The sequence below is a fragment of the Chrysochloris asiatica genome, unplaced genomic scaffold (assembly GCF_000296735.1).
Source record: "Chrysochloris asiatica unplaced genomic scaffold, ChrAsi1.0 scaffold00056, whole genome shotgun sequence".
Lineage (NCBI taxonomy): Eukaryota > Metazoa > Chordata > Mammalia > Afrosoricida > Chrysochloridae > Chrysochloris > Chrysochloris asiatica.
In genome coordinates this window covers 1,844,747-1,857,585 of record NW_006408574.1, presented here as the reverse complement: position 1 = coordinate 1,857,585, position 12,839 = coordinate 1,844,747, and the positions used below count along the sequence as shown (strand labels likewise).

The 12,839-nt window shown below is 51.0% G+C and overlaps 1 protein-coding gene across 1 annotated transcript in view; it reads left to right on the top strand.

The window, feature by feature from the left end:
• The first annotated feature begins 58 nt into the window (after window positions 1-58).
• The window catches only part of CAMSAP1 (calmodulin regulated spectrin-associated protein 1), a 76,272-nt gene continuing 63,491 nt past the window's right edge, over window positions 59-12,839 (top strand). Inside the window, exon 1 of the mRNA XM_006863687.1 lies at window positions 59-224. Within this exon, the coding sequence (XP_006863749.1) occupies window positions 59-224 (166 nt within the window). The remainder of the gene's footprint in view (window positions 225-12,839) is intronic.

Genomic DNA, 12,839 nt, shown 5'->3' with positions numbered 1-12,839 from the left:
GCCAGGCCGGCCTTTGTGGCGCCCGCCCGCCCGTCTGCAGCGGCCTTTTTGTCCGCAGATGGTGGACGCCGGCGGCGGCGGCCCGGCCGGGGAGGGCGCCTGGAGGAAGATGGAGGCCCCGCCGGACGGCGCCGTGGACATCGTGCCCCTGGACCGCTACGACTCGGCCCGCGCCAAGATCGCCGCCAACCTGCAGTGGATCTGCGCCAAGGCCTACGGCTTAGGTGGGCCGGGAAGCGGAGTGTCCAGTGACCGAGCTGGGCCGGGGCGGGGGCCAGAGTGGGGGTCCAGCGACCCGGGCGGGGGCGGGGTGAGGACCGGGTGAGGGTCCAGCGGCTGAGCCTGGGGTGGGTGGGGACCAGAGGAGGGTCCAGAGACCGTGGCGGGGACCATGGTGAGTGTCCAGCGCAGGGGTGGGTGGTCCAGTGGCCGAGCATGAGTTGGGGTGAGGACCAGGGTGGAGGTCCATTGGCTAGGATGAGGACCGGATTGAGGGTCCATAGGCCCGGGTCAGGGCTGGGATCAGGGTGGGGACCATGGTGAGAGCCCATTGGTTGGGGCAGGGGGCCAGCGGCCGAGGCTGCATCGGGGTGAGTACCGGCATTGAGGGTTCAGCAGTTGGGTTGGCATCAGGGTGGAGACCAGGATGAGGGTCCGGCGATTGGGGCGGGGGTCCAGGTCCAGCGGCCGGGATCCGGGCGTGCCGGCCTTTGTGTCCCGGCGCCAAGCATGAACCACGGCTGCAGCCGGGTTCCCTGGGCCACCCAAGGCCCTCGCGAGCCCCAGCGGCCGGGGTGCGACTTCGAGCCAGCGCTGCGGGGCGGTCAGCTGGGGGTGGCCGTCCGACTGAGCCCCCAAGCCGCCTGTGTGCGCGCCCGTGGGAGGCAGGCTTTGATGGCCTGGAGCTGCCTAGTGAGAAGGGGGGGGTGTCTTTTCTTCCGTGGTAGATTGCGGGGCTGCTGCTTGCAAACGTCTTTTCCTAGTGCGGGGTGGCCTTGCTGTTAAACAACCCGGGCTCTGGATGCTGAGCCCTCCGTGTGTTTGTTAGGAATGCCGATGCTTCAAATGGTCTTTGTGGACGCCCTGACATAAATGATTTTCTTCAGTAATAATCTAATGATCACTTTCGATTAATTCTTGTTTGGAAGAACTAGGTAACCTTGTTATCTAGTCCAATTTGTGAGGCCCTCGGCTCATAACAACAACAACAATTGTGCTTAGTAAGGAACTCTGGTAGCAATTACGAATCGGGCTGCGAACCTTAAGGTAAGCAGTTCGAAACTACCAGCTGTTCCCGGGGAGAAAGATGAGGCTTTCTGCTCTGGTAAAGATTACAACCTTGGAAACCCTGTGCAGGATCACTATGAGTCGGAACCAACTCCACGGCACATAACAACAACAACAACAACAACAACAATGTGCTTAGTGGATTAAGACTGATTTTATGGTCTCAGAATTTTGCAGGCCAAGACATTCTGGTAATTGCTTGACCCCTCAGGCTTTCTTTATGGATTTAGGTGCTTTGTTTGGGTAAGACTTTAAGGATTAGTACTGAGAAAAATCTTAATTTGAAGTTTGCATTCTAACAAAACATAGCCTTTATTCTGGTGGAAGCATTTCTGGTTCTAGAAGACTAAAGAAGAGAGGTAACCCTTTCAGAAAAGAACCCAGTTTTGAGAGCTTGCTGAATAGGCCTTATCCTGTGTGACAGGATTTCAACCTTGGAGTGGCGAGCCAGGGCCACAACTAGAAGCCAATTAGTCACAGGGACAAACACGTTTTGTAAGTTTCAGGGATTAATGTGTAGCTTTGTTTTTAAATTGGTTTTATAGGTGTCTTAGGCTAGGTTCTCTAGAGGAGTAAAAGCAGTGAATAGGTATGTTTCTGTCTCTCTCTCTTTAGAGGAAAATCCTGAACCTGAGAGTCAGGAGTCAGGCTGGGGGCTTCTCCTCCCCTGCTTGCTAGCTAAGGAACCCACAATGGGCAGGGCAGGTAGTAGTTGTGTGCTTGAGTCCTAAGAACCTGAGGTCAGAGGATGAGGAATCCCAGGCAGGGTAGAGCGTGAGTGGACTGAGCCAGACTATGCATGTGGTCTGGAAGCAGGCCACAGCCCCAAGGAAACTGCCAGTCCCTCAGACCACAAAATGGAAGACCATTGCATCATACCCAGCATCTTGGCCTGGCCAGGTTGGCACGTAACAGCCACCATGTAGAGCTCTCCCTTTATTTTACAATGTTCAGTTTGACGGTTTTTGCTTCCCCATGAGCCACGTTGGGTTTTTGTCTCATCATGAAGGGGAAAAACTGCTATGTACATGACCTCTTACGGCTAAAGAAATGGAACTGATAGAAAAGTGTTTGTAAAGTTAGAGGAAGGCGTTAAGGCTAATGAGAGGGCACTCAGTCAGCATGAGGGAAAGAAAACTAACCAATCAAGCCACTGCTATGGTGGACTGTCCCACACGGCTCCCGGCATGCCTCAGAACTGGGTCCCCTAGGACACGTTCAGAAGTGAATTGCCAGGTCTTACTTCTCGGTACTTCTGGGTAGACTCCAACCTCTGATCTTTCAGTTAGCAGCTTAGTGTGTTAACCCTTTGAGCCACCCAGGGACCCCTAAGGCATGGAACCTTTGATGGGCATACCCACTGCAGTCTGGTTTCTCGGATGGTCACTGTTGGCTTTTCTCTTTAGCTCCACCCATTGTCATTGACCTTGGTCCGACTCAGCAGCCTTCTAGGTCCGAGGAGAACTGTCCCCTAGAGTACAGAGCCTGCCATCATCACAGAAGCAGAGCCCTCAGCTTTCTCCTCAGGAGCGGCTGGTGGGTTCGTACTGCTGACCTTTCAGGTTGGCAGACGAGTGCTGTTAGCTGTTAACCACTGAGCCATTGGGGCTCCTTGATCTGAGCTCCCTCCTAAACTCCACCCCTCCAAACCCAGACCTCTGCCATAGAGCTTGCTCTGCTTCATGGTGGTCCGTGGACAGAGAGCAGAATGGCTCCAGAGGGTTTCAACGGCCAGGAATCGTTCCTTGAGCAGGCCCCTCATCTGTAGCCAGTGCTTAACCTGCGGTGCCACCAGGGCTCCTGTCTTTACTGCTAGGTGTGTTTTTGCACCTTTCCCAGTGCCGCTGTCTTCTGAGCTGTGCTCTGCTGTATTCTGTGCGTGTGTGCCTAGGTCTCCCCTCCTGGGTGGGTTCCCTGCCAGGTCTGTGTGGGGATGTGCCATGTTGAGATTTTACGTGTGGCATTGGCCAAGTGCTGCAGTAAGGGATGTGCTAGAGACTCCACGGCTCTGAGAAAGCCCTCTCACTATGTCCCTTCCAGAATCTGTGCAAAGCAAATGCCGTTGTCTTTTGCTGCTTTTGGCTTTGGCATTCTGCAGGGGATTTTGTCAGCTCTTGGTGTCAAGTGTGCGTCTCTCTCGATGTTGATGTAGTTCCGTCCTATGCAGATGAACTCCTCTCTGTGTGCATCCGATGATTGAGTTAGAAGCCAACACCGCCGTGGGCTTCCGGGTTAGAACATGTTCAGGTGGGTGTGTGAAGACTAGAAACATGGGCTGGGGCTGAAGGGTCGCAGACTGGGGGTCCAGGAGGAGCCTCTGTCCTCAGTGGACGCTGATGCAGGCAGGCAGGTTGTCTGGACTGTTCTTCATTCAGCCTTACCAAGCAAGAAGGCTCGCCCACTCTCTTCCTTCAGCAAGGGGCGAATTCCTGGTGTGGCTTTCTCGTATGCTGGAAATGTTGTCAGGAAGGACCAATCCCCTGGAGCAGGACATTGCGCTAGGTAACGTGGTGGAGGGTCAGTGAACTGAGGAAGCCCCCCAGTGAGATGGACTGACACCGTGGCGGCAGCAGTAAAGACTGAAGACAGTGCAGGACCGGACAGTGTTTTGTTCTGTTGTACCTTGGGTCGCTGTGAGTCGGAACTGACTCGAGGATTTGCCCCTTCAGTTTACAATTTGGGGAGCTCCAGTTCAGATACCCCTCACCCCCCGCCAGCTGAGTTGGAGTGCCCGCTCTTCCAGGGTTCAGGTGGTAGGCTCAGTCTGGCAGGTGAGTTTTGTACCTGTTCACACCTGTGTCTTATAGGAGACTAGAGATGTCCCCTCTAAACTCTTGTCCTAATCCAGGGATGTGTTCTTGTCTCTCCTGGTTTTCAGTGAAAACTAGACATGGTCCTTTTGTTCTGGACACTTTGTGGTAAATCAGGTGTTGGGGGTATAGTTATGTGGAAGAGATTTCCCTTTTTTGAAGCTTGTATGTTCAGGAGCTAAGGGGAAGCATGCAGGCTTTCCTGTTTGTACAGCGGTTGGAAGCGGGCACCCTGGTAGGGTAGGGGCTCTGGCTAGGAGGCACCTTCTCATTTAGGATTTCCCCTCTCAGGGTTTTTGGGGCCCTTGCCCACCAGTCTGTGGCTTGCAGTGTATTATGGTTAAGACCCTAGAGAGTTCGCCCGGGTCAGGCTTAGGATGGCATGTGCTTATGTACAAGTATTTCCTTTGTTTTACTCATTTCTGGTGCCCCTGCCAACACTGGTTTGTCTTGTACATTTACTTTGAGATCTCTCCCCTCTCCTTTTTTTCGGGGGGAGGAGCTTTTTTTTTAAACATTGACAGTATTTGAATTTTTCTGTGGAAGTGATATATTGGATATGTTGAACATTGTTCATTTAAATGTGTCTAAGTATAAGCATTTATATTTTTATAAAACATTATAAATATTGTTTCATAAATAATATACGTTTTTAAATGTATTTTTTCATGAACCTTGTACTGTTGTTAAGTGCTGTTGAGTCGGTTCCGACTCATAACGACCCTTTATAGGGTTTCCAAGGAGTGGCTGTGGCGAGTTTGGACCCTCGACCTTGCAGTCCAGCACTTATCCTACAGTGCCACACCAGGACTCGAACCTTGTACTAGGCTGGTACTTACAGCACTGTTCTCACAGGCACAGCCCGGGTTCTGGTGTAAGGTCTGTTGTTTATTTTATCTGCCACCCTGGATGACCTTAGGGTGTCTAGACCTTGGTTTCTGGGGATAATGGGGTAGAAGTACCTTTTCTGACTTGTCAAGGGTAGTGTTGAGCAAACAGCCCAGGGAAAATGCTAGAAGGCACGAACCTATTTGTATGGATGCTATGCTGTGGATCTTGTTGCTGGTGACTGCCTTCTGAGGAGGCCTGAAAGCCCAGTGTCAGACTAACGGAGCTTCTGGAATCTTCCAGCGGGGGAGATCCCCCCTCCCCAACCGTCTTTGTCCCGCTCCCTTGTCAGCGCCATACTGGGGAGAAGGGTTTGGCCTTCTCTAGCGCCCAGGGAAGGAATAGCTTCCAACGCCAGGGTCTGGGCAGCGAGATGGCCTTAACCCCACCCCCCAGGAGCCCACCTGAGGCTGGGGTGAGTCCAGGCTCCTTCCCTGGGCAGCAAACCCCTGAAACCAAACTCGACCCTGACCCCTGGCCACCCCGAGTAGGACGCCCCACACACTTTTCAAGGCTGTCAGCTTTCTCCTGCTCCTCGGCTGGTGGGTGCCAACGGGCGACCTTGGGGTGAGCAGCTGCCTGCCAGCACATCACCACCACTTCCTGTGGTGTTTAAGTGACTGCTTTTGAACTTACCTTGTGCTTTTTCTCTTTTGTTCCTCTTGTCAGGGGATTTGGGTGTTTCTGAGATTGGAGGTTACAGAGCCACAGGAGCCCTCAGGGCGCAATGGTTAAAGTGCTCAGTGGTGAACCAAAAGGTTGGCAGTTCAAACCCACCAGCTGCTCTGCAGGAGAAAAATGGACAGTTAGCTTCCTTAAAGACTTCTCAGGGTGGCTGTGGGTGTTGTGTGTGTGTGTGTGGGGGGGGGTCGTGGTCCACACAGGGCCCCGGGCACCTCTGGTTCAGTTCTTTGGACTGACCTCTGAGGCCAGGTCATGTTACGTTCAGTACTGCCCCGAGTTGGTCTCATAGAGTCGGTGCTTACCTTAGAAGCATTGGAGATGCGTGTGAAGCAGGGACGGAAAGCTGGGCTCTGGAGTTCTGTCCTGGGGGCCCGGCCACGTGATGGCCACTGTGTGCTTAGTCCTGGTCCCAAACTATAGATATTAACCAAAGAACACGGCTCTGCTTTAAGCCCACCTGCTCTAATCCTGTGTCTCTCAAAAGAGTTGGCCCCCACTGTGCTTCCTGGGGCTTTTACAATGACCCTGACTATCTTTTCCTCTCTGCTTCTGGGATGGGTCTGTGTGAGCGTGGCTGCCTCCACATTCTGCGCAGAGTCTCGGACAGGGGTCTGTTTCGTCTCATTTGAGGTTGGCCAGGATGAAACCAATATTGCTTCATTTAACCAATAATAGTTGGACGTTTACCATCTGCATGTTATGTTTTGTCCCCTAGGAGGTTTTTCTTGTTGTTGCTAATGCTGTCAAGTCAGTTCCGAATCATAGTGACCCTGTATAGGGTTTCCAAGGAGCGGATGGTGGGTTTGAACCAATGACCTTGTGACTCAAACTGACCTTGCTGTCTAGTGCATTCTCCTGCAGCGCCACACTTTGGAGATGCTGGTGGTGGTGCTGATGTGCAGTGGAGTCCGTTCCGAGGCTGTAAATCTTTACAGGAGCAGAAAGCCTCATCTTTCTCCTGCAGAACAGCTGGTAGTTTTGAACTGCTGACCTTGAGGTTCACAGCCCGACTCATAACCAGTACGCTACTAGAACTCCTTAACATGTAGGAGATAACCCCCTACAAAACAGACAACAAAACAAGCTCATGGCCATTGATCCCTCCTCCTAGGCAGACGGTAAAAGTGGGAGGCCATTTCCTTAGCTGCTGAAAATCGACATGAAATTTAAATGAAGGAAGGCTACCTGAAAGAATGCTTTGAGGCAGACTTGAAGGGGGGGGCGGGGGGAGGGCTGAGAATGCCTGAGGTGGCTGTGGCTGGGCTCCCTGGGCGGGAGGTGTGCTAGAAGGTGTGGGCGTGAGCGGTGCAGGGGTCCCCAAGGAGGAGGTGATGCGCGCTTGGAGTAGAGCCGGCCTTCCAGGCTGGGCTGGGGATTTCATCCATGGTGTGTACCAGGAAGGCTTGTGACAAGGGACTGACCAGGAGCAGGTTGCAGCCCCTTGGAACGCTGGGAGGAGCCAGGAGGGCACATGGAGCCGGGCCACCTTGACCACGCTCTGGTCCTCTTCCCTTCTTGTCTGCTCTACTGCAGTGTTAGCTGTGGTGACGGTTGTATCGTTGCTCACTGCGTGACCAGCCTGTCCTCAGCACGCTGTGAAACCACTTGTCAATACTGACCAGGGCCCCCGGCACAGCCCTCCCCATTCTGTTCTCTGCCTTGCCTCAGTCTCCTCCTGTGACTGACTCTGTGATGTGGAATTTTTCCTCCTAGTGTCTTCTGGGTCCGGATCTGCTGTAGGGCCTGCGGGGCTCCTCTGTGGTCTCGGCTCTTCCTCTCTCATCCCTTCACACAGCCTTTCTGTGTCCCAGCCTCTCTGAACCTTACAGAGAAACAAGGGTCGCGTTTTCATCTCTGCCTTCGGACTCTGGCCTGAACTCTGACTGCTCATGCTGACCTTGGACCCTCGCCTGTCAGTGTTGACCTTCCTTCAGCTCAGTGCCCTGTCCGGCTCTGGGCTCCCCACCGTGCTCCTCGGGGCTCTAGAGTGGGCAGTGGGGTGAAGACAGCCACAGTAAAGGTGCCCTGAGAGACGAAAGTGCTAATGGCAGGCCAGCTGCAGGTGAAGTTGGAAACTGAGTTGTGTCTAAGGAGTAGGAACTGAGTGGAGGCAATTCGGAGGGGAGTATGGCTTTCTAGGGGTGAGTTGTAAACACAGTAGCCGCAGAGGTGGCAGTGAACTGGGGAGAAATGCTGGTGGCAGATGGCTGAGTTGGGTTTTGTCCTGGGTGAACCGTGGAGCCAGTGAAAGTTTCTGAGGAGGTCAGAGGGCTGGTTGCATCTGGTCTGTTCACAGAGGCCTCTGGTAGTGTGGCTGAGTGCCCAGCCCAGGCACACAGGAAACCATGGTATTTTGGGGAAGCTGGCTGTAGCCAGGTACAATTTTGTTATTGTTAAGTACGGTTGAGTTGGTTGCGACCCTATATAGGAGGAGTGGCTGGTGAGCTTGAACCACCGACCTCACGGTTCAAACAGACTTTGCTGTACAGCACATTAGCTCACAGCGCCACAGCACCATCAAATGCACGCATGTTGAGAGTTTCCAGCGAGTGTCAACAAACATGGGAACATGACCAGACTCAAGACAGAGAACATTTTCGTCAGCCCCCAAGGTTCCCTTTCAGCCCATCCCCACCCAGGGCTCCACTGCTTTGGGCTCTGTCACCGTAGAGACGATCTCTCTGCTGTTTCTTACTGCTGAGTTGGCTTTGACCCGGAGCGCCCTGCCCTGCGCTGCCTTCACAGTTGTGTTCCACATGAACCCTTTGCTGCTGCCACAGTGTCAGTCCCTCTCATTGGGGGTCTTCCTCTTCTCTGACCTTCCACTTTACCAAGCATGATGTCCTGCTGCAGGGACTGGTCCCTCCTGACAACATGTACAAAGTATTGGCCATTCTGGCTTCCAAAGAGCATTCTGTCTGTACTGCTTCCAACAAAATCTTTGTTCTTCTGGCAGTCCATGGTACTTCTCCAACTACACAACTCAGATGCTTCAATTTTGCTACAGTCTTATTCATTGTCTAACTTTCACCTGCATATGTTGTTGTTGTTGTTGTTATGTGCTGTGGAGTTGTTTCTGACTCATAGTGACCCTGTACAGGCTTTCTGAGGCGGTAAACCTTTACGGGAGCAGAAAGCCTCATCTTTCTCCCGTGGAGCAGCTGGTAGTTTCGAACTGCTGACCCTGAGGTTTGCAGCCAATTCGTAATCTGCATATGAGGCATTTGAAAACACCATGGACTGGGTCAGGCACACCTTAGTCCTCAGAGTGACATCTTTGCTCTTGAACACTTTAAAGAGGTCTTGTGCAGCGGATTTGCATCCTGATGCAATATGTCATATGATTTCTTGACTGCTGCTTCCTTGAGCGTTCAGTATGGATCTAAGGAAAGAAAGTGAAGCCTTGGACGATTTCAATTGGTTTTCCATTTATCATGATGTTCCTTATTGGCTGTGGGCTTTGATCTTTATCAGTATTTTCAGTCCTCTTTGCTTATAGCAAGCCAGGCTGCCTTCTGCATATTGCAGGTTGTTAATGAGTCTTCTGCTAATGCGGATGCTGTAGAGTTTGTGGAGCTCTCGTCCGCCGCCTTGTGTCCCTGCGATGTACCCATGTTGTGGGTATCCTGTTGCTGAGCAGTGATAGTACTGTTGCGGTGTGCGTAACCCTTCACCTGCATTCTGTTTGTTTTCATTGGTTGGGGTTTGTTTGGCAAGCAGGGCGTGTGTGGTCTGTGTTAGTGACTGTTGCATGAACACTTGGAAACTATCTAATCTGCTGTTTGGTACCAACAGTTAGATTCTGTTGTTCAGATATATGAGGGGGCGGGGCTTCAAAAAAGGATGGAAACATTCCATTATCTTTAAATTCTGTTTTTCCACAAATGTCTTCAAGCCACCGTGTACATCCTGGCTGATTTTATGTCTGCTAATTGGCGCTGTGGGCTAATGCGTCAGACTGCAAAGCCGTTTGAACTGCAAGGTCGGTGTTTCAAGCTCACCAGCTGCTCCTCGGAAACCCTATACAGGGTTGCTGTGGGTTGGAATCAACTCCACGGCACTTCACAACAACAACGATTCTACCCTTTGCTGATGGGGTTGCTGAAGTCCCTAACGGTGATTGTAGATTTGTCCCATTCTCGTTTTGGCTGGCCGTTGTTCCTCCACGTGTTCTCAGCTGTGTTGCTTGGCTTTCTGCATTTAGGATTCCTGTGTCTTCCTGCTGGATTGATTCCTTTACTGTTGTGTGATGTGCCTTTTTGTCTCTAGTGAGCAGCACGTACGTTGTCCTGATTTCCTCCCTGTTAGGGCGTAAGTGTACCACGTTTGCATTTATTTTCTGTGTTTCTCATTATTGCCTTCCTTTGGGTCACTTGACCAGTTTCCACAGTTTGACCTGGATTTCTTTACATTGTTTTGGGGTGTATCTCCTTGTGTAGTTTTCAGGTGGTTGCTCAGAGGACTGACTGCAGTCTCCTGGTGGCTGTGTTTTGCCCCTTTGAGTGAAGTGTGGAAATGGTTTCCCATTTCACTCCCTTTACCCTTTCCACTTGTAAATATCCTTGTCTTGAGCATCTGTCTCCTGGCCTGATGGTTCTAGTTTCACTCATCATCAGTAATTTAGCAAACTCATGAACAGAATAGTCTTTTGTGTATATCCGTGTTTCTGCTCGGTCCCAGATGCTCCATCCGAGAGTCCTCCTTTTGTTTTCTTTTTGTTTAAAGAACTTCACTAGACTGTCACACTTGTAAAGGTAGACGTTTTGTAACAAAAACAGGGGAGTGGTTAATCTTACAGTCCAGAAACAGAGGACCCTAGGACCATCAAGAGAGGAACACACAAGCAGAATGTGGGACCTTATCTAGAGAAGCAGCAGCGCCAGAGATGGAGGCAGAGATGGGGGCATGGAGAGGGGAGTGGCTGAGGACTCTAGATTCATCAACTAAGCAGAGAAGGACTAAGAGCTGGTGGCCGGGAGCAGACTTGCAGACTGTGCCCTTTGGAGATGTAATTGATTATTTAGGCCTGAGTGGGAAAAACAAAACAAGAAAAAAGAAAAGACCTTCACGAATCATTCTTTAGGGTGAGTTTGCTATTGACAATTTGACAATTTCTGTGTTTCCCCCTTTATTGCGTAAGGATAGCTTCATTAGATACAGAATTCACAGTTGACAGATTTTGCTCTCCAGGCATTCAGGATTCAGATGAGAAGTTCCCCCATGCTTAGTGTGTCTTCTCTTCCTGGGAGCCTCACAGGATTTTCACTGTCTTTAGTTCTCAGACGTTGGATTATGACGTCATGGGGTATGGATTTCTTTGGGTTTATTAGTTTTGAAATCTGGGGTTTTATATTTTTTGCTTAATTTGGGAAGTTGTCAGCATTATTTCCTCAAATACTTGCAGTACCCTTCTCTTGTGTTCTCCAGGGGCTCTGGCCGTGTAATTGCTGGGTCTTTGTAGATTGTAGATTTCCCCACAGGTCCCTGAGATGCTGTTCTGTGAGTTTGTTCTTAAGCGTTTCTCTGGGTTGTTCAGACTGGCTGGATTCTGTTGATCCGCCTTCGGTGCACCTCCACTCTGCTCTTGTGCCATCCAGAGAATTTTGAAGTTTCTGTTGTGATTTCAGGCCTCTTAATTTCCATCTGCTGCTTTTTCTAATTTTTTCTTTGTTGAAATTTTCTGTTTCTCATTTGCTTCAAGAAAATTCAAAATTGCTTGTTGAAACATTTTTATAATAACTGTTTTGAAATTCTCATGAGATAATTTTAATAGCTGATTCATCTTGGTGCTGATGGTCTTTGCTTTTCCTGAATCTTGTTTGAAGGGTGATTTTTGATTATATCCCGGACAGTTTGGCTGTTGTGTCAGGTGACTCTGGGTCCTATTCTGCATTTATTTTAGCAGGCAGTCACCTGGTAGTTCTGGCTTCCTTTGGTCTCCTGTCTGTTGATAGTTTACTGGTCCACTTGGTTTGTCTCCTCCTGGTCCCTGAAGTTGCTTGAGGGGACGAAAAGTGGCTCTGTGTAAGGGAGGGGGACTCTTTAGCCCACTGATCAAAGGGGCTTCCCAGCCTGGGAGCTTGTGGATGGAAACTTGTGCCCCCCAGCCTAGCCTCGGGACCAGTAGGGGGTGAGAGCCCTTGTTCTGAAGGGACCCTTTACCACGAGGTGTCTCTGGGAACGGGCGGGACTCTAAGCCAGAGTGGAAGGAGGATGCTTCTAAGGCGGGGCTCTTACCTCTCGCTGGTGTCCTCGGCTGCTTCTTACCTCCGCTCTTGCTGGTTTTGTGAGGCTCAGCCGGTGGTGTAGGCAGGATCCCCTTGAACCTGGGCGCCCTTCTGTTGGGCAGAGGCTGTAAGACGCCCTATCGCTGCGCTGTTCCTGCCTTCCTCTTCCGCCTTTCGGAGATCTTTGGTTGCTCTTCAGTGATTTGCAGGGTTTATAGCTGTTGTTTTGTGGAGACGAGCAGACAAGTAGGTCTGTGCCTTCTCATCCTGGTCCTGGTCTCTGGATTTCATCCGTGTTGTTAAGTGCTGTCGAGTCGGTTCCGATTTGTAGCGACCCTGTGTAGGATTTCCCAGAAGTGGCTCGTGGGTTTGAACCAGCAACCTTGTGGTTAGCAGTCCTCCAACTACTCACCAGGACTTCCTCAGCGTTGTCATGGCATTACTGTGCTAGTCTTTGGTGTGTAGATTTCCTTTTCCTTTTTTAGTCTTGGGAGCCTTTTGTAGTCGTCTTGGAGGGATGGATTTTGAGTGTCCTCGCATTGTCGGGTTCCCGTCTGGTTTCATTGTCGGGTTCCCGTCTGGTTTCTGTGCCACTTCCTGTCTCCGTCCCCTCGCTCTGTCTGTCTGTCTGTCTGTCTGGCACACAACGTCTCCACTGCACTCCCCATTCTTTGATCTCACTGTTTTTATTCAGAATATTTTTTCTTAATAATTTTTGTTGTTGTTACGTGCTGTCGAGTGGGTTCCAACTCATAGCACCTCTGCATAGGGTTTCCAAGGAGCAGCTGGTGAGTTTGAACCACTGACCTTGCGTTTCAAACCGCTGTGGTTCATTGATGAGCCCATTTGAGTGTGCCTGGTCTGCTGTTCAGCCCGCGTTGTATAGTTACCGTTAGCTACTGTCCTCTTCAGTTCTAGAATATTCCTGTTTGTATAGTTACCT